We start from the raw sequence: 26,509 nt of genomic DNA on the forward strand, positions 1-26,509 counted from the left end.
GTTTTATAACCTTTAGAATAAAATTATTCTTTAGATTTAGCTTTCTAGTAAGCTCGTAAAATAAATTAATATAAAAATTATAATTAAATAAGGTTATTAATTAAATATAAGCTTATAAGATATTATATAAATATAATTCTATAATATTTATTATTATTATTATAATAATAATACTAAAAATAATTCTTTAGCTAATATATTAAATAGTAAGTAATTAGATTAATATAATATACTTCTCTTTATTATTATAAGCTTAAATAATAAGTCTTAACTTTTTTAGCTTTTTTTTAATATCCTTATTCTTAACTTTATTAATAAATCTAGAATTAAAGATATATACTTCTTCTAGTATTTAAGATCTAGAAATAATCTCAAATATATCCTTTTTTAGAAGTCTAATAACTTTAATTTAATAGAAATCTTTATACTAAATATTATTCTATAGAAATACTATAATATTAGAGTTCTTATCGAATTATTTACTATTATATTTTAATAAAAGAATATTTGTATCTTCTTTTCTAAAGTCGGCTTTAGATTAGTTAATAGTATATTTAAAATTAATCTAAATTTCTGAGATATAAAAGAATTTAATAGAAGTTAAATAAAAAGTAATAGTATTATATAGTAAAGCTAGTATATAGTTCTCTTTATTAATAGCTATAAGCTTATATAATTCTTTCTAATTACTAGATTAACTAGTATTTTCTTTATATTATACGAGAATATTTGAATTTAAGAGAAGTTTATAAATATTAGTTATACTAAAACCATTTCGGGTATTTAAAGTATTTATAACTTAATATCTAGTTTAAAGCTTCTAAATTTCCGTTATTATCTTTTTAAGAACTACTAATTACTATAAAATAATAGGTAATAAGGTATTATATTCGGTTATTTATAATAAAGCACTATAAATTAAAATAATTAAAATAATATTATTAGATTCTATAAAGTTATTAATAGCCTTAAAAGCTATTTAAAGTACGATATTCTTATTAATTTCATTAATTTCGGCCGTAATAATAGAATAGATATATTAAATTAGTCTATAATAGTATTTTATAATTCCAATAAAGTTATAAGCTTTTATAGAAACGATTTTAATTTTTATATTTATAGTATTTGCAAGTTAAGCGAATTCTTTACTAATAAACTGCTTTCCGGCATTTGCTATAATCTAATTAGAAGGGCCTAAATAATTATTAATTTAATATTATTTAAATATATTTCAAATATATATTATATTAATATTTTAGAGCTATTAGCCGGCTTAATATCAAGTGCCTTTATTAATAATATAAAGTATAGGCTTATTAGAAATATAGAAAATATTAATAATAATAAAATAATTAAAACTAATATTATTTTTTAAATTAAACTTAAATTATTCAAATAATTAGCTATATTTCTGGTATTATTTATAGTATTTTATAAGGTATTTAAAGGCTTCTATATTAATATTATAGCCTGCTTATTCTAGTATATTTCGAAGTTTACTAATAATTAAATAATTAAATTAATAATATAGATATTATAATTCAATTTCTATAAAAAAGAATAGGGGTTATAAATAAAGAATTCGAAAATAAAGCTTTATAATATAGTATTTCAAAGCAAAAAAAAGTATTTAAAACATTATATTATAGATATATAATATTTAGTAAAAGTAATAAAATAATTAGTAAGATTATTAAAATAAATCTCTAGTTTATCTATATTAGCTAAGCTATATAAAAATAAAGTCTTTAAAAATATAATATGGAATTATACTTGCTTAATTAGTATATTTATTATTATAGATTTAATAGAAAATATAGATCTAATATTAAACTAAATATTAATTTGATTTTTAGTAATTTTATTAAGTTTAATACTATTATTAATTTGCTATAGAACTTGAAATTAATTAGAACTAGTAATTAAGTATCTAAAGGCTCTGGTATTAATTACAACTTTATAAAAGTAATAGATATTATATCTTAATATACTATTAATTATAAAAGTCTAGGTATTTTCTATTAAGGGTTTAATAGGCTTTAAAATATAGTTTTTGCCTATTATCTAATATATAAAAGAAAAGGAAATGAGATTATTTATAAGAATATTAGCTATAATTATTAGTAAAATAGAAGTAATAAAAGTAACTAAAAAGCTCTTAACTAAAATAAAGTAGAAATCTAAGTAATATTTCTCTTTTTTGTCTATTTTTGCTAGTAAAGCTTTAAAAGCATTATTTACTAGTTTGTTTTTACTACTTTTATTATTCTCTTCTTCTTTAACTTTAGTAATATACTATATATAAGTACTACTAATGCATTTATTAAAGTTATAGAAATTTCGGGATCTAAATTAATAAGTATTTCTATTTTTAAATTAAGCCTTTTTAGTTTTTTATTTCTCTAATATATACTTTTATATATAATATTCGAATCTCTTATATATAAAATATGACTTTAGAATATAATTATTATAATTATAGAACTTAAAGTAATTATTACAGGTTCCGAAATTATAGCTAAATCCGTATTAATAATTTCCGAACAAATAATAGCTTAAAAAGTTTTAAGAATAATATTATTAATTAATAAAGAAAATATCGGAATTGGCTTATTATTTGCTCTTATATATAGTAATAAATAACTAGAGTATATTAATAAGCTAGCCAAGATTTATAAAAGAATCTGAGATTATATATTTATATATCTAAAAACCTTAATAAGTAATAATAATTTTATTATAAAGAAATTCGGTATTTTATAAATTAGATATAAAACTATATTACAATTAATATAATTCGTTAATTAGTAGCTAAATAGCTTTAAATATTATATTTTTCAGGTATTTAGTTATTATAAAAGCTAATATAGTAACGTTTTATTTATTTAATTTCGGTATTAGAAACTAGAGACTTTAAAAAAGCTATAAATATTAATATAAGCCTTTTTATATATATATTAAAAGAGCTAATTATTATAAAAGTAGTTTTAAGCTAGTATCTTTAGTATAATAAAAAAAGCTCACATTAGTATCTTTTATAAAAGCTTTATAAATTAGTAAATATTAAGGAAAATAGTAAATTTATAATTAAAACTATTATTAAATTTATTATACTTTTATTTTTAATATAGATCTTAGCTACTTTTCTAATAAGTCTAGTAATTGAAAATAAAGAAGGTAATTAGAGGGCATTTAAATATAGTTATAATAGTAATAGTAAAACTAGTAAAAGTATACTATTTATTATAAATATAAAATCTAGAGCCTAAAAGATATAGTTAGACTATTTCTATTTTAATAATTTGAAGCTAAAAAAAAAAGAGAATCTCGAAAGAACTTCGAATCTAAATAATTACAAGCTATATATAGGCCTATATATTAGTTAAGCAAAGTTATAATATATAACTCAAATTATAATATATAATCTCGATTTATATTTTTTGATTTCAACTTTATATATTTAGCTAATTCTAGTTTAATTTCTATTAGTACCATATATTATAATAATTGTAATATTACTTCTTTCCTTAAAATAAGCTTATTTCCGAGCTTTAAAAGTTCTTATTAAATTTCTAAGTTACAAGTTATATATTAGAGGCCAGAAATCTTTTATATATAACTAGAAGAATTTCTATTCGAATTATATAGTTCCGGTAATATATTATTCTTAATATAGTTTAATTAATAAAAGAAGTTTTAGAGTAATTCTAGCTATTTAAAATTCTTAGTATAAAAGTTCTAAAAAGCTAGAAAGCTATTATTTAATAAGAATATTGGATATTATTCTAAATCTAAATTTTATTCTTTTTATTAAACTCGATATTTAAGCTTCCTATAAAATAGCTTTACTATAAGTATTTTCTAAACTTTATATTCCGTTTCCCTATTTTATAATTTTAATAATAGAGGCTCCGAATTCGCTTATTCGAAAAAGGAATTACCTAAGTCTTTATATAGTTTCTTTATATAAAATATCGAATATATTCTTATTAATTCCGGAAGCTTAAATCTAAAAAAATATCTAATTTATTTCAGGATTTTATATAGTTCTTTTATTTAATAAGCTAGTTTATAGCTCGAATAGTTATTCTTCTAGTATTTAGTAGTAATTTATATTTTATTTTCTATTTTAAAGTCTATTAGTTAGTAATATTTATTAGCTTGAGTAATATAATACTCTTATACTTATATTATATTTTTTTTATATCTTTTACTATAATTTATAAAGCTATATTACTAGAGCCTTTATTTCTTATTTATTTAGCTCTTTCTTTAAAATATTTAATTATATTTAGGCTTTCTAATTAAATAATATCTATAATTTATAGCTCTTTTCTATAAGGAAAGAAAACTGGCTTATAGTCTTATAAACTAAAGCTATTTATTAGTAATTAATTACTATTATTTATTTATTTCAATTATTTTAGTAATAATTTATATAGAAATATAGCTATTAGTTAAAGTACTAGTTAATAATTTCTATTTAGCTATTTATTTATAAATAGTTAGTAATTAATAACTTAAGCTTTATATTAATATATTTATAAAACTTACTTTAGAAATCTAATATAAACTATAGACCTTAATTAGATATTATAGTTTCCGAAATACTAATTTAGTAAATAATATAAGTAAAAAATAGAAATACTAGTTCTTTAGCTATAATTATATCTCAAATAGAAATTATAATAGGGTACTTATTTAAGTAATTAATAAAGATTATTATTATATTATATTTATTTCTATTTTCCGGGCATTTCTTAAAATTTACTAATATATATTATTAAGGGCAGTTAGAAACTAGTAATAAATATAAAAAATCTGGCTTTTTATTTCTAGAAATATAGAATTATTAATAAATATAGTTATTTCTATATTAATTAATATCTATATTTTGGCCAAGCTAGTAATAGCAGGCCTAAAGAAGCTATTAAAGCTTAGCTTATTTTAAATATTCTATTAGAGGCTATATATATACTTTCTAAATAAAAGTAATATATAAAGATATTTCGGGTATTATTATATTATAAAAGAAGGCTATTTTATAAAGTTCAAGTACTTTTCTTTTTATTTCTGGCCTTATTTTATAGCTCTTTTAGCTCTAGTAACTCTCGGGTTTTACTTAATAGCTTATTTATAAGCTAAATACTATTATACTAGATTTCTTTTTAAGCCGGGCTTATAAAAGCCTTAATTAGAGCTAATTAGAAATCCTATATAATAATAATATTAATCTTTTATTATAAGAGAAGAATTTGAATTCAATAAGCTATTATTATCTTATTTTAGGTAATTATATTCTTTTATTTCTTATTTAGGATATTTACTTATTTATTCGATTTATTTACCTAATATATAAGCTTAAATAATAGCAGAAAAGATATTTTGCCTAATAAACTTGTTTTACTAAAAGCTTCTTTATAGTTATAAAGTATTTAAAAGCTTAATAATTTAAATAAATTATAAAGAATACCTTCTATAGGCCTTTTAGCTCTACTTGCCATTTATTTATAAAAATATAAAAATAATAATAACAAGTATTTCTTTATTATAAATATTATAGTTTAGCTTTACTAATTATATAATTTTAAAGAAAAATACTACTAGATACTAAAGTTCTATCTAGAGGTCTTACTATAAAAAAATACCGGCCGTAATTTCATTTAATATATTTATTTCAATTATTATAGAAAGATTCGAATTATAGTAATATAAAATTAATATAGAAAGTATAGCTTGCTTTAGCTTATTAAAAGCCTTTTAATATTATTCTATTTATTTATATAAAACTCTTTTATATATTAGAGCTATTAAAGGCTTTATTATATAGCTATATTTTATAATAAAATACTAATTAAAGTTATAAAAGCCCAGAAAGCTTTATATATTCTTAATTATTATTAGTATTTACTAATTCTTAATAATTACTATTTTATTTAAATTTACTTTAATACTTTTAATAAAAATAATAAAGCCTAGATACTTTATATAAATAACCCTAAACTCTAATTTCTTAATATTTACTTAAAAGCCAATATCTTATAGCTATTAAAAAATCTTTTATATATAATCTTTATATTTAAGGAAATTATTCGAATAAATTAGAATATTATTTAAATAAGCTATATATAAAAAATTAAAATAATTAAAGAGAATATTATTTATATATTTCTAATATATAATAGGGCTATTTATTAGGCCTTTTTAAAGAACTTTATACTTATAGGCCCTATATCTTATATAGAATATTATAAGCTTTTCTAATTTCAAATCTATTCTAATTTAATAAAATGCCTATTAAATATCTAGCTTTATATAAATCTTGGCTTAAGCTAGCTATATAAAAGTCTTATAAATAAAAGAAAGAAAATAGTAATTCTTCCGAATTAAGTTATTTAGCTTATAATAATTAATATAAAATTATAGAGCTCTATTAGCCTTCTTTATAAAAAGAATTAAAGATATAAATAGAAACTAGCTTGGCTTAATAAAGCCTTATTAGAGATTCTTTTCAAGAAAACACTTAATCTTTTATAGCTTATAAGTTAACTATTAATAAAGTAGTAAATACTCTAGGCTTTTTAGGCCCTTGAAATTATTAATCTAAATATTATAGTTATAGGGCCGGTAAAGAAAATAAAATATTTAATACTTTCTTTAAAAAGATATTTATAAAGTCTTTAAACTTCTTTAATAAAATTCTTACTAGCTATTATAACTTTATCTCTTCTAGCTATTACTTGCCCGAAATAAACTTATTCTCTTACCTTAATTCTAGCTCTTTATTAATCTCGAAAAGTAATATTATAAAGAAAAGATTCTTCTTTTTTTATAAATTTATTTGAAAAACAGCCGGTAAAATACTTATAATATTAACTAAAGGCCTTAACTAGTATTTATAGCTTTTCTTTAGATAATATAGTTTTAATCTCTCTATTTCCGGCTTAAAAGAAGCTTCTATATTTTTTAAGGCCATTTATATTTCTCTATAAAGTCAAGCTTAATTCTTTTACTATATATAGCTTTCTAAGCCGGGCTTATAAAAAGATTTAAAAGATTTCCTCTTTATAATCTAAGATCTTTATAACTTATCTATAGCTATAGCTTTATTTCTTCTATTTATATCTTTTTAATACTAGTTATTCTTTTCAGATTTTAAGTTCTTATAAATAATAATTAAAATCTTATTTTAATTCTTTTTTCTAAACTAATTATTTTACTAAATTAATTCTCTATTTTTATAATTAATTAAAATACTAGTACGTATAAACTATTATTATTCTAATATTATATTATATTTGCCTAGTTCTATAATTAATATAAATACTAGAACCTTTCGTTTATTAATTAAAAGTATAAGCTTAATATAATAAGTAATAAATATAGCCTACTTGCTATTAAATTCTCTTATATTATAGAATAACTTTAATTAAATAAACTTAATATCTAGAAATTATTTAATTATTTTTATAAACTTAAAATTAATAAATATATATTTATTCATTATAGTATTAATAAAAGAAGAAGTTTTAATACCCAATCTATTATTATTAACTATATAAAGAAATATAAATATATTATTTTTAAATAGCTAGCTTAAATTAACTTCTACTATATTAATATAATATAGCCCTAAAAAGAAAACTTCTTTTAAGAATTATTATTTCTCTATTCTATATTTTCGGATACTTTACTTATAATAAATACTACTAGCTTAGCTATTAATATTGGCTTTATATATTTTATTTTAGGCTTTAAATAGTTTCTAGATATATAATTAAATCTACTATAATTATAATACTTAAGATTAAATAATTCGGGCTTTAGGGTAATAGGCTTATTTATTACTAGAATTTTAAAAGCAAGCTTTATATAAGAAATATCTTTTAAGCTTAACTTATTTATATTATTATTAGTTTTCTTAAGTATCTAATCTTTCTTTTTATAATAAACTCGAATTTACTAGTTATTTATAGTATAGTATTATATAAACTTTATAATATAAATAGCCAAATTATTATAGTATATAACTATAGCCTCTTATAACTTCTAGATAAGCTTATTATTTAAATTATTTTTAAGGTTCTATAAATTAATATTTCTATCTATTATATATTTTAGAAATAAAATATAAAACTTCTAAAATATCTGGCTCTTCTTTATTAATAGCTCTTTAAATACTTATTAAATATTATACTTTTTATTCGAATTATTATATAACTCCTTTAAATAAATATATAGTTCTTTAATAGTCTTATATATATATTAACTATTCTAGTTTAGGTAAAGGAAAATTAATATAAAAATATAGCTACTTATATAGCCGGAAATACAAATAATTTTAAAAGGTTCTTTATCTAGTAAATATTAAAGTTACTATAAAGCTTATTCTTAATCTAGACTAACTAGTTATTAAAGATAATACCGTTTTTAGTTATACTTTTAAAAATAGAAAAATCAGGAAATTTAATTAAGTATTTATTTTCTGAAACAGAAAAACCGGATATTAGTAAGCCTATAAACTATATAATAAACTTCTTAATAATAGCTTTATTCTATTATAGGACTTATCTAGTTTCTTTTAACTAATTGCAATAATTCTTACTATAAATAAAAATATTACAGAAATTTAGAATTAGCTTAATAATCTCTTTATATAAAGCTTCTAAATTCTAAAGTAACTCTTGAAACTTTGCCTTTAATAGAATAAGTTTCTTTTCTTCTTTTATTCTCTAAAAGAAAGTCTCTCTTCTATTATAAGTATTAATAGAATATTTGAATTTTTTAAAAGACTTAATAAAAGGCTCTAGTTTATTTTCTAATAATATACTAGTAGTATCTTATACTATAGCTTCTTCTAACTTGCCTAGTTATTTCGGAACTTGCTTTCTTATAAATCTTCTTTTAGTAATAAGGTTACTAGTCTATTTACTTACTTAGCCGATTTAGGGCTTTTTTATTTAATTATTCTAGAGCTTTCTTTTATTCTAATATTAGTTAACTAATATAAAAGTAGCTATAATATATTATATCTATATTTATTAAAAACCAATTAAGTAAATATTATTTAAATTCTTTATAAAATTAAAAAATAAATAAGCTTTAAATTATATTATAAATATAAGATTTAGGGCCTAGAAAGTATAATTAGACTATCTCTATTTTAATAATTTAAAGCTAAAAAAAAAGAAAAGAATCTCGAAAAAACCTCAAATCTAAATAATTACAAGCTATATATAGGCTTATATACTAGCTAAATAAAGTTATAATATATAACTCAAGTTATAATATATAATTTTAACTTATATTTCCCGACTTTAACTTTATATATTTAGCTAATTCTAGTCTAACTCCTATTAGTACTATATATTATAATAACTATAATACTATTTCCTATATTTCCTGCTTTTAGAGTCTCTATATTAGTACCTAAATTCGGTAAAGATATAGAATATAGTAGTAGAGAAAGAAAAGATAATAGAGATAATAATAATAATATAGAAATTTTAAAAACAAGTAATTCTAAATACTTGTTTTTTATAAGAGTTATAAAGCCTAATAAAATCGGTCTCTTTTAAAGGTCTAGTTTAGTCTTTAATATATTCTTGTTTATTTATATATATTATATATTTTCCTTAATAATAGCAAGTAAAGTTCTTGTAATAATATTAATACTACTATTTTATTATATAAATATATTACTATATTAAAGAATCTTATATAATTATAGTATTTCCGGAAATTCAAGTTTATTAAAGTTTCTTTAATAAATAAAATTCTTAAAGTTATATCTAAATAGTTTTCAAAAAATATTATTAATTATCTTATAAAAAATATATTAAAATAGCTTAATATTTAGAAACTCAGATATCTAAATTAATTTCATATCTTTATTTCTTTATTATTTTCTTGAAATTATTATCCTATATAAAGTAATTAGATTAGATAAATTCAATAAAGAAATTATTTACTATAATAGATTCCGCTATTATATATTTTATAGGCTTATATCTAGTTCGAGATATAGTAATATATAAGAAGAGTAGATTTATAGAAAGAAGAGTGGTTTATAAGATAAGTAGTTTATAGAAAGTATTATATTCGAGGTAAAAATTCCGTCTATAATAAGAAATTTAGGAAGTGAAATATTATAATTCTAGAAGAGTATAATTCAGGGAGGGCTCGAAAGTTCTAAAGCTTAAAAACTTCAGGCATTCAAGTGGCTTATTATTTAAGTAGTTATAAAGAGAGTGATTTTTTATATAGAAAGTGGTTTTATAAAATAGTTAAATAGTTAAATAGGTAACCGTTTAGTAATTAGTAAAAAGCAGTATTTTTTCTCTCTATAGAACCGAATTATAAATAAAAGCAACTATTGTTTTCCTTTTTCAATATAGCTTAGTCGGACTTTAGTAAAATCAAGTATTTTTTCTTTCTATAAAACCGAATTATAAATAAAGAATTAATAATTATTTCCTCTTTAATATAGAATAATAGCTTTACTTCTAAGAAATCGAATCTTAAGTAAATATAGCTTAATTCTTCTTTCTATCTAATCTATATATATAAACTAATTAGTATTGGTTTACTAGTAATATATAGTACTATTATATAATATATATGAAATACTAGTTTTATAGAAGGCTCGAATTTCTAAAGTTAGATTTCGAATATATTACGTGGTACTAGTCACGTGGTGCCACTGCACGTGACTTAGCGTATAGCCAGTGCTTTTAGCCCGGTATATAGCCTTTAGCTCAATTTAAGCTTTTTATTACTATTATAATATTACTTTATTATAATAGAATAGCTATAAATATTATATTATTAGTACTTGAAATACTACTAGTAGTTTGCTTAAAAATCTTAATAGAAATCTTAGTAATAAGGTTAATACCTTAAAGATAAACTTTATAATATTTCTTTAAGGAATTAGTAAGTATCTAAATATATTAGAAAAACTTATTTTAGAAATACTAATTCAAGTACTATTCTTATTAGCTTTATTAAAACAGGAAGAAGAATTCCGAAGCTTATTAGACTTCTTTTAGTTCTTAAAAACCCAATTAGTAGACTTATTCTTAATAGTATAATACTATTTAGAATATACTTTAAGGAATTTCTTAAAGGTTATAATAGTATCTTTCTAGAACCGGTAAGCCTCTAATAGGCAGTAAGAAATCTGAAATTGTATTAGCTTTAATAAATATTAAAGCTAAAGAACTTACTAATATATAAGATTTAGAATTCTTATTATAATAGTTATAGTTCTTTTTATTAGATACTATAGTATATAAAATAAAGGAATTAATAAGCAAATACTTGAAATATTTCAAGTATTTACTAGTAATAGAAAAGAAAACTATAAAGTTATTTTTATATTTAGTATCTTAATAAATAATATAGCCAGATATTATAAAATTAATTAAAAAACAATTAAATAAAATTTAGAGAAGAGTAAAAAAAGAGGCTAAAAAGCAAAGATAAAAGAAGTTATATATATAGTTATTAGAAAGAAGAAAGTATATAGTAATATAAAGAGATTCTTTTATAGAGATAGAGAACTATCTAAATTAATTATCTATTTTTATACTAGTTCTAATTAAAAATTAGTATAATTAATTAATATATATTTCTAGAAGTTTATAAATAATCTCTAGAGCCTCAGAAATATTTATATAGGTTTCTTATATAAATATTTTATTAAATTCTTTTTATAAAGCTATTTAGATTATTTTAATATAAGATCTAATAAATAGTATTAATTTTATAAGGTAATATCTTAATATTTTAAATTAAGCTAATAAGAATATTTAGTTTCTAAACGAAATCGCAATTACCGGCTAGCCTTTATATCTGGAATATAATTACTAATTCTTTCTATTTACTTAGCTCTAATCTAATTAGATATTTTTTATATTTATTATTTAGATTATATTAGTAAAACTACTTCTTAAAATACTAGAAGTTTATTTCAATTAAATAAATAATTAATTAAATATTTTACTAAAATGAATTAATAGATCTTATAAATAAGATTCTTAAAGAGGGATATAGTTATAATATATATAGGGTTATATATAATAAACCTCGGGTATTAATTAGGGAAATTAGTAACCCTTTTATATTACTATCTTATTACTAATTATATTATAGGCTTTAGGCCTATAGTTCTCTAATTATATATATATTATTAGAGCCTTTTATATAGCAGAGGCTTCCCTGAACCTTATAGGAAAGACAGAGATTAGTTTTATACTAAATTTAATATTATAGTTTTATAATTTACTAATTTATTCTATTATTTTATTACTTATTAATAAATACCTTATATAAGCTTATTAAATTACTAGTTATTTTAATTATTATTATATTAGTAATAAATAATAAATAATTTATTTCGAGTTATTATAAAGGTTTAATAATAATAAAATTATTTATTAGTTTTATAATAATTAAGCTTAAATATATTATAATTTTCTAATATATATTTACTTAAAAATTATTATTATAATAAGAGCCTAGAAATTCTTTATTTATATTTATTTTAATAAAATTCTTATAATTTGTTTTTTTATAAAAGAAGTAAATAATTAAATTGTTTTTTTATTTAAAATTTAATTATTAGTTTATTAATAATATATAATATTATTATATAATATATATAAAATATTTAATATATAAATTAGTAAAGTAATTAATATTTAGAAGTAAGAATTATAGTATTATAATATTAATATATAATTTCTAAATTTGCTAAGTCTAATAAAGTCTAGTTTATTAGTTAAGTTACTTATAAAACGCGTAGTTATATAATTATATCTTATATCTTATATTTTATTACTTATATTTTATTACTTATTATTATAAGTATAGTATTTAGGGCTTGAAAAGCAAAGTAAAAGGTTCTTTATAAAGACGATTTAAAGCTAAAGAAGGGAAAGCTAGAATATAGAAGGCTATAAGAATAAAGTATATCCGTAATACTCTAAGCCTTTTATAGGCTTAATATCCTAAATATCTCTATATACATTTCTATACTAGCTATTAGGTAACTATATCAGGTAACCAGAATATTAAAACCTGAACTATAATACTTATATCTTATTATTTTTGAGTCTTATAACTATATATATAACTTTTAAAGTAATAATTATACTAATATTAAAACCTTTTTAAAAACGCGAAAAATAGTATTTTTCTCTAATTATATACTAATTTCCTAATTCGGCCTAGTGCCAGATTTCTCAAATACTTTATATATTTATATATATTTTTTATTTTATATTTTTATTTTATATTTTTATATTATATATTTATTTCTTATCTAATATATTCTTATTTATACTTGATTTATTTCTTTATATTTAATTGTATTATATTTATATTAATTAGATATTTAAGGGCATTTAATAACTTTAATTTTATTATAAAGTTAATAGAATTTAATTTTCTTTTAATTTATTTAATTTTTGTAATTTCTTATTATTTATATATATACTAAAAATATATTATATTAATTATTAGATATTTCTCTCGAGTAATATCTAATTTAATAAGGTATTTATATAATAATTTCGAATTTATATAAATAACTTTATTTTATATTTATTTCCGATTTCCTATTTCTAGTAAATTATATTATTATATTAATTTTATAATATCTTACTAATATAACTAATTAAAAGAGCCTAGTAAAAAGAAATAAAATTTTAGATAAAAGGGCCAAATATATATAAGATATAAGTATTAAGTATTATAAAGATAAAGGCTTAAAAGTTATTAAAAAAGAAGAAGAGAATAAATAAGAAATAAAAAATATAAGATTTTTATATATTTTATAAAAATAATACTAGGCTTATATATATGTCTTACCTAATATAAAAAGTTATAGTTTTTATATATAAGCTTATTATTTAATTATTTATTCTTTTATTCTTTTATTATCTTCTCTATATTATTCTATATTTAGGCTACCCTAAGCAGTTAGCTTTTAGGGCTTCTAGAAAAAAACTGGTTATATAAGAAATACCAGAATTACTTTCTTCTAGGTAATTATATATTGAAATGCAGTTATATTCAAATTCTTAGTACTTAGCTAGAGATTAGAGAAAAGAAGCTCAAGTATCTTTCTTACTATTTTAGTAGTTCTGGAATGCAAGAGGCTTTTATTACGATTTTTTAAAGCTTAGAGGAAAATCTGAGGCTAGTAGTTTTATAGAAGACACTAAGAAAAAAAACTAGCCTTATATTACTTTTCTCTTCTTCTTCTCTTTATTACTATAGACTTTCCCTGCTTTTATACTTCCTATAGGTAAAACCGGCCTGCTTCTGACTTTATTATAGAGCGGGCTAAGCTATATAAGACTTGCTCTTACTATAGAGTTTATATTCTCCCCCTTTTCTGGCTTAATTAACTAGTTAATAGGCCCGAAATACTACTAATTATATCTAGTAGTATTCTGCCTTATAAGAACTTAATCTAAATACCCTCTCTATTTTCTAGTAATAATAATAGTCGGTTATAGACATCTCTATAGACAAGCCAGCTCTATAGCGCTAGTAACAGATCCATTAACTATCTATTACAGCCCCTATTTATATTATAAAGAATTCTTTTACTAATCTATTTTCTATATAGCCTCCTGCTTTTCTTTCCCGCTTCTAGCCAGCTTTTATATATATAACTAGTCTGCTTACAGGTTACTATATAGCTTGCAGAGCCTTCTATTTTAGCTATATAGATAATTACTTTAAGGCCTATTATAAGAAAGGCAATATAATACTTCCTCTAATTTGCAAGCCTCCTCTATATCTCTCTTATCTCTTTATAGGTAATAATCCGCTTTACCGGACCTTCCGAACTAATATCCAAATATATAATTATACTTTTACCTTTATATTAATTAGTTATAAGAAGAATATCCGGATTAATTTCTCCTATAAAATCTAGTACTTTTAGATCTATAGTAAGCTCTTTTATTTCTAAGGCCTGTTATAGCTTATTATATATACCAAACTCTTCTTTATATAGCTTTTCTTCTATAACCTACTCTTTATAACTAATATATAAACTACTAACTTCCCTTACTTAAATTATATAATTTTTTTATAGCTTATAAATATACTTATAAACTATAACTTATTTATTATGGTTTATAAAACGGCCTATAAGCGTCTTATAAGCTAGTAAACCGATTTCCGAATTTTATTTAACTTATAAATATATTTAATTCTTAAGTTAAATATAGATTATTATTATAAGAACCTCTCTATAAGTAATAAAATTACTATTCTAATTCCGAACAAATATATAAATATAAGCTATTATAATCTAGTACTAATAATATATAAGACAGACTATAAATATTTATAGATATATATAGTTAATATTATATATATAGTATATATATTACTCTACTATATTTTATTTTTCCTATATAATAATTCGGGCTAGTATTATAAGTTATAGTTATAGAACTATACCGGAACCTACTAGTAAATATAGCTTAAATAGCAGGCCTTTTACTAATACTACCTTTATATCTATCTAGTTTTTTTCTTACTCTTTTATACTAGCTATCTTTTCTAGTAATATATTATTAATATATATATTATCTATAAAATAATTTTACTTAACTAGCTTTACTTATATTAGTAGAATATCTATACGAATATATATATAAGTCTTATAAATACTTTAATCCGTAAAGATATTTATATAAGTAATATTAGCTATTACTTTATTTTTCTATTAAGCTTTATAGATAGTAATTACTTTATATAATAGCTCTTTTAAGATTTAATAGCTATTATATAGTACTTTAATAAGCCAAGCTTCTTTATTACCTTTATAGCTAACCTATACTAGCCTGAGATTACAGATTACCTCTTAAATAGATAATAAGTAATTAATTATCCGGATCTCCTTTACCGGATCTTTATTTTAAAAATAAAAGAGTTTCTTGCAAATCTTAAAAACTATCTTTTCAGATAGTATATAAGCTATATTTATATAATCAAGTACTAGAAGTATAGCCTTCTATATATATATCTGCTTTTATTTTTTAGGAGAAATACTATTTTCTTAATTTCTAATTTGGTTAATAAGGTTATTTATATTAAGCTTTCAGACCCGTTATAGAATTCTATAAGTAAACTTATAGCTATAATTACTAGCCAGATATCTTATAGGCTATATAGCCTTAATAATAATCCGAAAGCCCTATATATAATCTATAGTATACCTATAGCTCTATTTATATACTAGAAAAGATTCCCTAAAGTATTTACGGCTATAATAACTATCTATAAGAATAGATATTTCGAATACTAGTACTAGAATAATAGCTATATATTTATAGTTTATAAACTAGGCTTTTCAGGCCAGAAAATTATTTGTAATAATTACTAGATTATTTTATATAATTCGTATCTCCTCTAGAAGTTCTACTTATATATTAATATTAAGATTTATATATTTATATAAGTAATTAAATATATTTATAAATATATCTATAAAGAAATAGACTATATAACTATTACTATCTCAGAAACAAATAATAAGATTATCTAGTACTTTCAGACTCGATATATAGGCCCTATAAAGGCTTTCTAGTACCTATTTAAATATCTAATATATTAGAAGTTCTCTCTAGTTTAATATCTTGCAATTTACCTTTCTAAATAATATATAGTCTACTTTATAGCTAACCTCTTATCCGAATAGATTACAGATTAGACTATAAATACCCGCTTAATCTTAATAGCCTTCTTTAAATATAATATAATATATAAGAATAGCTACTAGTATCTATATTACAAGTTCCTATAATACTTTATATAAGTTACTAAAATCCGGATATAGAAGTACTATAAGTAAGAATATAGTATTAGCTATATTTATTACTATAGCCTAGTTTCGGGCAAGTAATTCTACTTATAGCTCTTACTAATAGTTATATATAGTCTATAGTTCTTTAATAAGCTTTACTTAGTTAAAGGCATTTGTTATTTTATATATTATATTATCTGTATTATTTATAGCTTAGTAGAGAATAATTAGAAGTAGTTCTAATACTTTAATAAGGCAATCCGATTAATAACTAACTATAGTTTATAAATACTCTTTCTTATAAATATTTGCTAGTAACTAATTACAGATATATAAGTAATCTAGAACTGGTATAAGAAGTATTTCTATAATGGCTTGGCCTATAAGCTTGCCCGCAATCTGTTAATTAACTTTCTGCTACTTTTAATTAACCCTTACTATAATTATAGCCTCTTTTTACTCGGTCTCAGCCTTATAGATCTCTAGTAAATACTTGCGGATATTACTTTACCTGAGAATATCTTTAATTAGACTATAAGCTACTATATAGCTAATTTACGAGTCAATTATATCTATAAGATATTACTAGTAACTATAATATAAGCCTAGCTAAATATAGACTAGTACTCTTGCTTTTAGATAATTATAATAGTAATTACAGATAATTTATAGATTACTTACTTCTACTTATAAAGTCCGGGTAATACTAGTAAATATTTCTTTATAAGACCCTCTACTACTATTACTATAGCTAAGGTAAAATAGTTCTATATATAGTATTAATAGATATTATAGCTTTTCTTCTTCCGGACAGATATATATCTCTAAGCTTAATAAGTTATTCGTAAATATAATTACTAAAATAAGCCGGCTCGGGGCTCTCTTATAATTTATAGATCTAATTATCTAGAATAAAATACCTATATAGTATAAGTACTATTTTAAGGTAGTATACCGGCTAATAGTCAATTTATAGTCAGAAGCAAATAATATTCTCTTTAGAGAAATACCTGTAATTTTCGGGAGAAACTTTATTCAAATCTTACTAGTAGTTCTATATAGTTTATAGGCTAATATAGTATGGGCCTGCTTATAGTAAATATAGATCTGGCTATGGCTCTATTAGTTATTATTACAGATTAATATATAGGTCTATAATAATTTGTTTAAGCAGGATTTTATAGACTAGATTAGTAATCTGCTATATAATCCGTTTTTAAATAGGCAGATTATACTTCTATTTTTTATTCTATATATCTAGTTATTTATAGACCTAATTAATTATATCTATCTATAAGAATAACTCTTACAGGCCCTATATAACTATTAGGCCTTTAGTAAATAGGCAATTCTATTAACCCTAAATAATATAGTCTATAAGCTTAATTAAATAATTCTGGATATATTTCCTGGCTAGAAATAGATATATTTTATAATAGATTTGGCTAATATAAATAAGGCAGATTCTAAGATTATAGAATTACCTCTAAAGATTTTATAAAGTATCTATTTACCGGATCTGCCTCTCTTTAAGCTATAACTTAAGATTAGTATATCTATAATACTTTTACGAAATCTCTATCTATAGAAAGGGCTTTATAACAGGTTACGAATATTAATTTATAGCTTTAAAAGGTTCTTAATTCGGATATAGCTACTAGATAATAACTTTAATAGCTAATTACAGACAATTCTATAGATTAAGCTTTAGTCTATAGATTAGTAATTATCTTTTATACTTTCCTATAAGTAGTTTCTACTTGCTTTATTCTTTATAATAACTATTAATAAGTTATAAAGCCAGTTATTTGAGGTAGTAAAAGTAAATTTATAATTACCGGTTTTTTCTTATAGCTAGTTCTATATAGCTGCCTTATAAGTTACTTTATAAGTAGGGCTTTATATTCTTTTATTTCTTAATATAGACTATATAAGTAATATAATATATCCAGAAATATTATAAGGTCTTACTTAGCTTTTAACTTACTTATAAGTAACTTTATATACTTATAAGCTATTTTCCTTCTTATATTATCCGTAAAGAGTCTATAAAAAGTTTATATCTAATTTATATATTTAGCTAAAAGCCTTTACTATATTATATAACTTTAGCCAGAGTCTTTATTATATAATATATTTCCTTTAATTCCAAATTCATTCGGAATAAGTTTAGGGCAAAATTATTAATTAGCCCCGGAGCTTATATAGGGCCGCCAATTAATAATTTTAGTAAAGCGGCCCTAAACTCGTTCTCTTTTATATTAATGCTATTTTCCGGAGAAAATAGATACTATTATATAATATGGTCTATATGGGAATACTAAAACTTCCATATAGTTTAATACTATAGCAGGCGAGCTTATAAGCCCGGATATAGCTATAATAGCCCTTTATAAAATTCTACTTACTCGGAACAAGTTTAGGGCAAAATTATTACTAGCCCCGGAGCTTATATAGGGCCGCCAGTAATAATTTTAGCGGAGTAGCCCTAAACTCATTCTCTTCTATATTATCTTATATTCGAATTACCCTAAGCGGTTAGCTCTCGAGACTCTATAGAAAAAGCGGGTTATATAAGAAATACCAGAATCTCTCTTTTCTAGAAAATCGCGCATTAGAATACAATTATATCCAAATTCTTAAGGCTAAGCTTAGGATAATAGAGAAGTAGTTTAAGTACTTTCTTTTGCATTTTAGTAGTTCTGAAATATAAGGGGCTTTTATTACAATTTTTTAAAGCTCGGAAGAAGTAAGATAAGAGGAATTCTCAAGGCTCTAGCTAGCTCTCAGGGCTCCCTAAAAATCCAAGTTATATAAGAAATACCAAAACTCTCGCATATTATATACTACTATTCTAATATCTAGTAAGCTTAAGGGAAGTTCTATAGATATAAGAGAAAGCTTTATAAGTAAGAGTATATAATATATATTAGTATATATATATGCGGCTTATAGTTAACTGCGGTCACGTGACTACAATCTAGCCATTTAACTATAATTAGGCATATTTATTATATAGTAAATACTATAATCTTTTAATCTAGCTAGCTAAAATATAAGCCTAATTCTTATATATTATAGAGTAAGACTATAGAGGTTTATATAAGAAAAGAAGAAGCTTTATAAGCTTATAAAATAGCTTAAAGGAAATTATAAGTAAGAGAAAGAACTATAATAATTTATAAAAAGAACAAAAGAGTATTATAAATATAAGTAAGAGCTAAAAAGAAATTATAAATAAAGTATAATTAATAAGAAACTTATAGAGGCAAGTAAGATTTAAAAGGGCTTATAAAAGAAAAAGAGTTTTATAAGTAAAAATAAAGAAAATAATAGTTTATAAAATAATTCTATAAATATTAAATAAGGCTTAAAATGGCTTATAAGAAGAAGAAAAGATCTTTATATATATAAATAAGATTATAAGAATTTATAAAAAGAAAAAAAGAGTTTATATATATAAATAAAAGCTATTATAATTTATAAAAAAAAGTAAAAAGCTTTATAAATATAAATAAAGCTTAGAAAAGAATATAAAAGAAAAGAAAGATTTTAGAAAGCCTTATAAGAATAATATTATTTCTTTTATAATAAAAAGAATTTTTATATATAATTTATATTAGAAATAAAAATAAAAATAAACTAAATTTAATATATTAAATATAAGTTTATATATATATAAATTATATTAAGTTTAAAGTTTAAGAATTTATAAAATTAATTAATTAAAAATAGATAATATAATCTAAAAAAAGAGTTTTATAAATTAAATTAATAAAAGAGAATTAATTATAAATTAATTAAATAATATATTATATAAGAAATATAAGAAATATAAGAAATATAAGAAATATAAGAAATATAAGAAATATAAGAAATATAAGAAAATATAAGAAATATAAGAAATATAAGAAATATAAGAAATATAAGAAATATAAGAAATATAAGAAATATAAGAAATTTATAAATTTATAAATTTATAAATCAAATTCGTTTATTAAAAGTAAATTATATTTATTTTAATTTTATTAATTTATAAAAATATTATTATTTATATAATAAAATATTATAATATTAAAGATCTTATTAAAATAACTTTTAAGTTAAAAAATATATCTCTAAATATTTTAAAAATAGTTTATATATTTAATATATTTAATAATATAAAGTTTTTAAAGAGCTCTTTTAAAAATATTATATAAAAATTAATATTAATTAAAATCTTTTATATATATAAAAAATTTATTTTATATTTAAAGACTTCTATTAAAATTATAATAGCAGAAATAAAGTAATAGAATAAGATATAAAGATTAATAATTCTAATATCTTAAGGATTTAAAGCTAAGGAAGAAAAGGAGTGAGGTGTGGCAGTGGATAAGTAGATATAGCCAAGACTACTAAAATACCGAGCTTTAAAAGCAAGCTTGGTTTGAATTATAGCTTGAAACCTTAGCTAAAACTAACTCCTTTAGCTAAAACCAACTATATAATACTAGCTATTATAAAAATAAACTTATATAAATATCTTATATTAAAGAAAACTTATATTAAGAAAAATATTATTAACTTTTAATAATAATTTATTTTAAAAACTTATAAATAATTTAAAATATTAAAAGATTTATTAAAATATATTTTTATACTTAAAAAAATTAAAGAAAAATATTATTTAATATTAATAAATTATTTTTATTAAAACCTTTTTTTATATAATACTTATTAATAAAAGAATTTAAATCTTATATAAAGCTTAATAAACTTTTACTTTTTCTTAAAAATAATTTATATATATTTAAATTAATATTCTTTAGTTTTTATTTAAAGTATTTATATTATTAAAAGTTTTAATATTCTTTTATATAATTTAATATTATAAGAGTTTTTAATATATAAGTATTTTTTTAATATTTTATAATAATATAAAGTAAGTATTTAATTTGAAATAAATTTATATATTAAATAATATTTTAAATTTAGATTTATTATAATTTTTATTATATTAAATATTTTAATAATATATAAATTAAATTAAACTTAAAATTAAATTAAATTAAATTAATATTATATATTTAATTAAAATATAAATTAAGAGAATATTTTTAGCTTATTTATAAGTAATTTTATATAATTTATAAAGAAGCTATAAAGGGTTTATTACTAAGAAGTATTATTTAGAGCTATTTGAGACGAGTTTAGAGCAAAATTATTACTAGCCCCGGAGCTTATATAGGGCTACTAGTAATAATTTTAGTAAAGCGGCCCAAACTCATATTATTATATTATTATAAAGAAAATATATTAATAAACTTCTTTTAATTATAAATAATCTTAAATACTTATTTCTTAATATCCCCTAATAGATCCATTTTCTTTCCATATCTCAGGACCTAATTTGTATACTAGAGTATTTTTAAAGATACTCTTACTACTAATAATTCTTCTAGTTATCTCAGACTCAATACTGGCTCGAAAGTAAGAACTAAACTCCGCCAGCGCCTAGCCAGTTCCATCTCTCAGGTAATGAGCCACGATTCTTTAAAATCTTCTACTACTATAGGAACGAAATAACAGAAAATATTAGTAGACTAAGATATAAAAAAAAAGCCAAAGCTATAGTTTTTTGACAGGTAAATATCGGTAATAGAGGACCCTAGAGTTAATAAGTAACTAAAAGGCTATTAATAATAATGATTTGGCTTATATAATTAGAACTTATGTCCTATAAGCAGATAAATACCTTCCTATTCTCTAGGATTAGTAATAATTAACTTACCGAGAAATACGTAGTTATATTAATAGCCATTATAGTTATAGTACCGAGGGCAAAGATCCCGGTAAGAGGAAAAGCTAGCGGAATAACGAGTATAATAATTAAAACTAGAGCGACGAAGATATCGAAATTCTTGGTTATTTGGCGGATCAAACCATTGTCTTCTGCTACGAGGAGGGCGGTAGAGAGCCCCAGAATAAGGATAATATACAGAGCCTATATTTCATTAATAATAGCCCGGTATAAACTTAATAGTAAGAAATATATAAGAGTAGTATATAATAATACCGTACCTAACCTCGGCTAACTAGTCTAAGGCTGCCTTATCTGCGGCCAATTTGTCTATGGTGCATTTGTCCCATACAAATACTCAGGCGCCATTAACTTCCTATAAGATTCATACTAGTATCTAATCTTATATCTTCTTGGATTATTACTTGAGTCTTAAATCGAAATATTAAGCTCCTCATACTCATTTCTCTATAAGACTTTCGAAACATTATTAATCTTACTACTATAACAAAAGGCTATCTACCGGGAGCAGAAAAGACGCAAGGGAGAGTCTCGTAAAATCTGCATATATATGGCTATTAACCTTTCTATAGTTATGAGATAGATATATTATATAAACTAGGCAAGAGCGTATTTGCCGAACTCGGGTATAATAAGCTTATCTACTAGTATCCAGGCACTTTCTGTGATTTCTAGTAACTAATTAGATAGAGAAGTTACGGGATTATAGATTAGAGGTTCTTTGTCTTATAAATATATCTAATATATAAAGAGTTTAAATGTAATAGGATTATTATTGGCTAAGTCGAATTGCTTGGACAGGGACTTTGCAAAGCCAGATTAGCAAGCTCCTTTAAAGTAACTAGAGTAGTAGTAGATTAAGCGTCTATAGATTATATATCTTTTGGCTACTTTTCTAGTACCGATTTTAATATTTACTCGATCTTGAGATTCTTGATACCTGGAGCCTTATAAGCTTTGGGATTGAGAAGGATACATATATACTTATAATCTATACCAGGAATCATTGCGACCGCCAAGTATAGGCGTCGGGTCTGGGGCAATAGCTTGTGGCTAGTCCTGGAGTGCTTCAGTATTATTAGTCTCTGCTTATTACATATTTTGGTCGGTTAATAAAGGAGATTTTCCTGATTAAAACCGAGCAAGCCATATAGGAGGTACCATATTAGTTCCTTTCTAGTCAAGTAAAGCTATACTACTAATCTTATAGGATATCTATAATATGGAAGGTAACTTTTTAATAGTCTCATGAGATATAATACCAAGAGTTTGAATTAAGATCTGAGAAGGTTAATCTAGCCTCGTCGAAAGATCGCAATTATCCTTAGCCGCTATTATTACTATATATAACGAGGCTCTAATTAATTGGCCATTATGTGCTCGGCAGCTTTCCCATAGTCCCGTATTATATCTCAGGCTAATTATATTGGAAGTTTCTGCCATATGAACTTCATTAGGCAGTAGTGCGTTGTCTCAGGCGTATTGTCTTGGGAAAAGAAGAATTAAAGAGAACGTATTACTAGAAGCATATGAAAGATTATTTAAGTTCTGAGTTCCTTGTTTCCACCTCATTGGCCACGTTGGGCGTCTGATTATTTGCTTCAAGCCGCAGCTTTAACCTTGAAGTCTATCTCGCTCCCCTGCTTTGAAAAATCTGCTTGCCCATACGAACTAATTCTCGCATATACTCACACCCTAGCTATGAAATCGCGAACAAGGGATTTCTTATCGCATTTGATCTTCTGACGCATGCATTCTTCGTCCTTGGTCAGCAGCTGCCTTTTATGGAAGTTGAGTCACGTGCCTACCACGACAGGCAAGTGTGGTTCCAACTCGCAGATAATCAAGTAGAAATATTTACGACCTCCTGCAGCTCGCCCTCCGGGGGTGTTACATGAAATTATATAATAATAGTCGTTAACGGTATAGGCCTTATGGCAGGGCTTTTCGGGCCTTACGGCTTAAAAACCACTCTTATAAGCCTAGAGCATTAGCTTGTAATAGTGTATAATATATAGTATATAGTATATAGTTTAGAAAATATAAGAAATGAACTCGCGAGGCAAGGGCTATTCGGTGACTTAGTCAGGGGTTTATTAGGGTCATAGGGAGCCCGAGGATCTGCAGGGGGTGGGTGACTTGTTGGGTCCTTTCGGATAGTTCGATACACTCTGCGTCAACCAGGCGGACCGGGGAGAGCGAAGTCTTCAAGTCCTTCGTATGAAAACGATATATTCTCAAGCGATCTTAGTCATCGCGTAGTTATGTGTTGAACGAGACCATGAATCTCGGGCAATGGACTATATAGACACTTTTCAGTGGATTGGGGACTCCAAATCCTCGAGCCTCGACACCGACTTTCGACTCAAGGCAAGCAGTCGGAGCCTTGTTCAAAAGATTGTATTGGAAGCGGACTTGGATCATCCAAGAGACAGTTGCAGCAACGAATGTAATGTTGTACTGTGGACCAGACTGGACGGACATGACAAATATTCAACATATCCTTGATTATAAGATCGAAGGAGAGCGCATCGTAGCTACTAGGTATGTACCAAATTCCAAGGGATTCAGATGCCTCTGATCAGACTGCTGCTGAGCAACTATGCATATTTAGCCACAGATCCGAGGGATAAAGCGTATGCCCTGCTAGGCCTTGCGTCAGATGGTCAGGAGCTTGTTCCGGCTCCAAATTTTATCGACAATCAGTCCAGTCTGTCTTAAAAGACCTTATCCGCGCCATGCTCATGTCACAATGATGTGCAAATATGGTTGTCTTTCGCTCTACTTCGAGAGAGCCCGGCGGCAGTCTGCAATCTTGGGTCCCCGACTTGGAGCAGCTTGGAAACATGACCAGGCCGTATGCCGGAACAGAAATTTTTAGCCGGAATTGACCTCGCTCCTGGACCCCTACTTCAAGAAAGTTATGGCGGTTTTTCTTCAAGATAATCTGACCGAGAAGCCAACCTTTTCAAATTTCCGCCAAGGTTTACACAATATGTTAAGACTCAAAGGGCGAGTACTAGATTTTGTTTACCTCGGCATCTCGGCTCGGAATGCCGAGATCTGTCAGGATGGCTAACGCTTGTGAAATGATTCAGCCGAGACAACGGGTTCTAGATCGATGCCCATACAATGACAAGGAAATTATGGTTGTGATAGCCAAGTGCCCAATATTGGCTGGTGTCAGCTTCGGATGCCACAATTTGCATCGGAGGCAAGATTATTCTGCAAGAAATGTTCAAGGGCTGTGAGGTATGGACAGCAAATAGGACGGAGAGTCTTGCAAGAGTCTCCCTTCTTGGAGAGGTGGTTTGAAGTCAGCAGCGAATTCCTGATTCACGGCCGGTCATTCCAACGCTAGATGAAGCATAGGGTCTAACCGACAATAGAAAATACAAGCGATGTTTTCAAAAATATGGACAGTACTAATGGCTCCGATATTGGAGACCCTTATTGACTATTGCGCCGGTTCATTGGAAGGGTCGCTCATGTGGTCGGGACAGGGATGCGGTTAACTATGAGCTTTCGAGGCAAAATTGGAATCGTTCACGTTCAGGCAAGAGTCAAGACCCCATAATGAGATTTATTTGTTGCGAGGCTGCGGCCTACCAGTCGTTTTGAGAGAGACTTGAGATGGAAGGCACAACAACGTGGGTACCGCATACTTGCATCCTATGCCCAGCCTCCAGCACTTTTATGATAGCGGCTGGCAAGAGTACTTGATCGAGTAGGCTGGAGATCGGGAAGAGTTCATCTGTACTGTGCTTTCTTCGTTTCTTGTTGAAATCTTCACTTAAAAGTCTTCAATAAATGTACGTTCGAATTGTGGAGATGAGCCAGTGCCGTGCAGAAATGGAGGTTCGATTATT

At 23.2% G+C, this 26,509-nt stretch overlaps 1 protein-coding gene across 1 annotated transcript; it reads left to right on the forward strand.

Moving 5' to 3' along the window:
- Positions 1 to 14,752: 14,752 nt before the first annotated feature.
- Positions 14,753 to 14,953, forward strand: K444DRAFT_544246 (uncharacterized protein; the record flags this gene model as incomplete). The annotated part of the gene is made up of 1 exon (XM_024876037.1): positions 14,753 to 14,953. A coding segment is annotated over one exon (201 nt), but the record flags the coding sequence as incomplete, so codon positions are not given.
- Between the last annotated feature and the right edge of the window lie 11,556 nt (positions 14,954 to 26,509).

The sequence above is a fragment of the Hyaloscypha bicolor genome (genome assembly GCF_002865645.1).
Source record: "Hyaloscypha bicolor E unplaced genomic scaffold K444scaffold_182, whole genome shotgun sequence".
In the NCBI taxonomy this organism is placed as follows: Eukaryota; Fungi; Ascomycota; class Leotiomycetes; order Helotiales; family Hyaloscyphaceae; genus Hyaloscypha; species Hyaloscypha bicolor.